At 52.0% G+C, this 1,726-nt stretch overlaps 1 protein-coding gene across 1 annotated transcript in view; it reads right to left on the bottom strand.

The window, feature by feature from the left end:
* ASAH2 (N-acylsphingosine amidohydrolase 2) overlaps positions 1 to 1,726 on the bottom strand; it is a 19,407-nt gene that overhangs the window by 14,185 nt on the left and 3,496 nt on the right. The window contains exons 4-6 of the mRNA XM_057385707.1: positions 1,049 to 1,126; positions 541 to 661; positions 2 to 79 (exon numbers count right to left, since the gene is read on the bottom strand). Coding sequence (XP_057241690.1) covers positions 2 to 79; positions 541 to 661; positions 1,049 to 1,126 — 277 coding nt within the window. The remainder of the gene's footprint in view (position 1; positions 80 to 540; positions 662 to 1,048; positions 1,127 to 1,726) is intronic.

The raw sequence follows: 1,726 nt of genomic DNA, 5'->3' as shown, positions 1-1,726 counted from the left end.
TGTTGGCACAGGACGGTCCCCGCGTGTTGGGGGACACGTCTCCCAGGTTGGACGAGGCGAAGGCGGCCACGAAGGAACCCTGGGAGCCCAGAGGAGATTTCAGGGCAGAGAACACTGAAGAGCCTTTGTGCAGCTCTCCCTGCAGCCACTCTGAGCAGCCTGCACCAAAATCACCAGGAACACTGGGATGGGGTGAGGCACAGGGCAGGGACAGGGCAGCAGGAGCAGGGGCAATCCCAGGACACTCCCCACATTTTTCTTTTTTTTTTGCAAACCCAACCTTTCTCCCTTTCATTTTTTTTTTTTTTTAACAGTTGAATCAAAATAAATTTGGGTGATTCCTAAAGCCCAAATAAATCCCATTGATTACTAGTTTGGAAAGTCAAGAATAAACCTGACAATCACAGAGGAAGAAAGGAAATAAATCAAAATAAATCACTTCACTCCTCGTGTTTCTATGTTTGCCCTGCTGTCCCATTTCTCCTCTCCCCATCCCAGCACCTTTCCCCCATTCCCTGGGCAGCCTGAGGGCATTCCCACCTCTCCAGGSAGCATCCCCTTGTTCTTCTCCTGCTCGAACAGGTAGGAGGCGTAGCCCACGTTGTCACTGTTCACCAGGTGGTTGGAGTTGTTCATGCTCACGGGGTGCACAGCAAACCAGCTGACACAGAAACACACACAGAAAACTGGCATTGGTCACCCTGGGTGGTGGCAGCTGGCCAGTTCCATCCCAGGTATTTGTGAGAGTTTTCTTTGGGATGGATTAGGGAGGGAAGAGCATTCCCATCTGCTCCTTTCCCAGACAGGAGGGCTCTTGGCTGTCACAATCCAGAATCTGTCACTGTCATTATCAGGGCTACCAAGGGCTCCTTCAGACCCAAACTRCCTCTTCCACCAACCCAGAGAATTCTRTTTTGTAGGGATTTTTATAGTCAAGGGAACAAGGAGGAGTCAGTGGTGTAAAAAGGAAAGGAAAGGAATGGAACACCTTCAATCTTACAAAAAATCATGGGGGTATGGAGGAAACCTGCTGCTCTGGTGGCAGTACCTGATGAGGCCGAGCTCACGTCCATCCTCATCCTCCACCTTCAGCACCACCATCTCCTTATCYGTGTTGGATGAATACCTGGATGGGAGCCAAGCAGGGAAATCCCATCAGAGCCAGAGCTATGGCCCTGTTCTGTGTTGCTCTGACAGGTTAAATCCCCTCTAGGCTGGGCAAGGGAGTGAAAGGGTCATTTCAGGTGCTACCATAGAACTGTGAGGACTTAGAGGAACATCTGAAACCAGCTGGAAAGGGGAGGGAAGAGCTGTGGCTGTCACTGTCCCCAGGAGCTGCTCCTCCAGGAATGGAGAGGACACAAATTCACACACTGAGGATGGCTCTTCAGTGCTCTCTGACTTTTTTTTTTTTTTTAAATAAAGCCCAAGGTGACATCCCTGACCCATTCCTCACRCTTGGAGAGGGCACTCACAGCTTCCAAGCCCTCCCTTTGCAGTTAATTTTCAGGGATGCACACACCCAAGTGTTCACCACGGCACAGCATCATTCACTCACTCTGCCACAGCCCTGGCTCCCCGTTTCCAGCCCTCCTGGGACTGCCAGGAGCTGGAATCTGGGAGCTGGGAGCTGCTGATGGCAGCTGAGGGGTTCTCCACAGGTCTCTGCCCTCTCCTGCAGGCAGCATTACCTGTCCCGCTCGGCCGCGGGGTTCTCCAGGTAGGA

This window comes from Malurus melanocephalus, unplaced genomic scaffold (genome assembly GCF_030028575.1).
Source record: "Malurus melanocephalus ecotype Western Australia unplaced genomic scaffold, MMel_1.1 scaffold_857, whole genome shotgun sequence".
NCBI classification, from domain to species: domain Eukaryota; kingdom Metazoa; phylum Chordata; class Aves; order Passeriformes; family Maluridae; genus Malurus; species Malurus melanocephalus.
The sequence above is the reverse complement of the archived record's forward strand: the minus strand, read 5'-3'. Positions and strand labels throughout refer to the sequence as shown.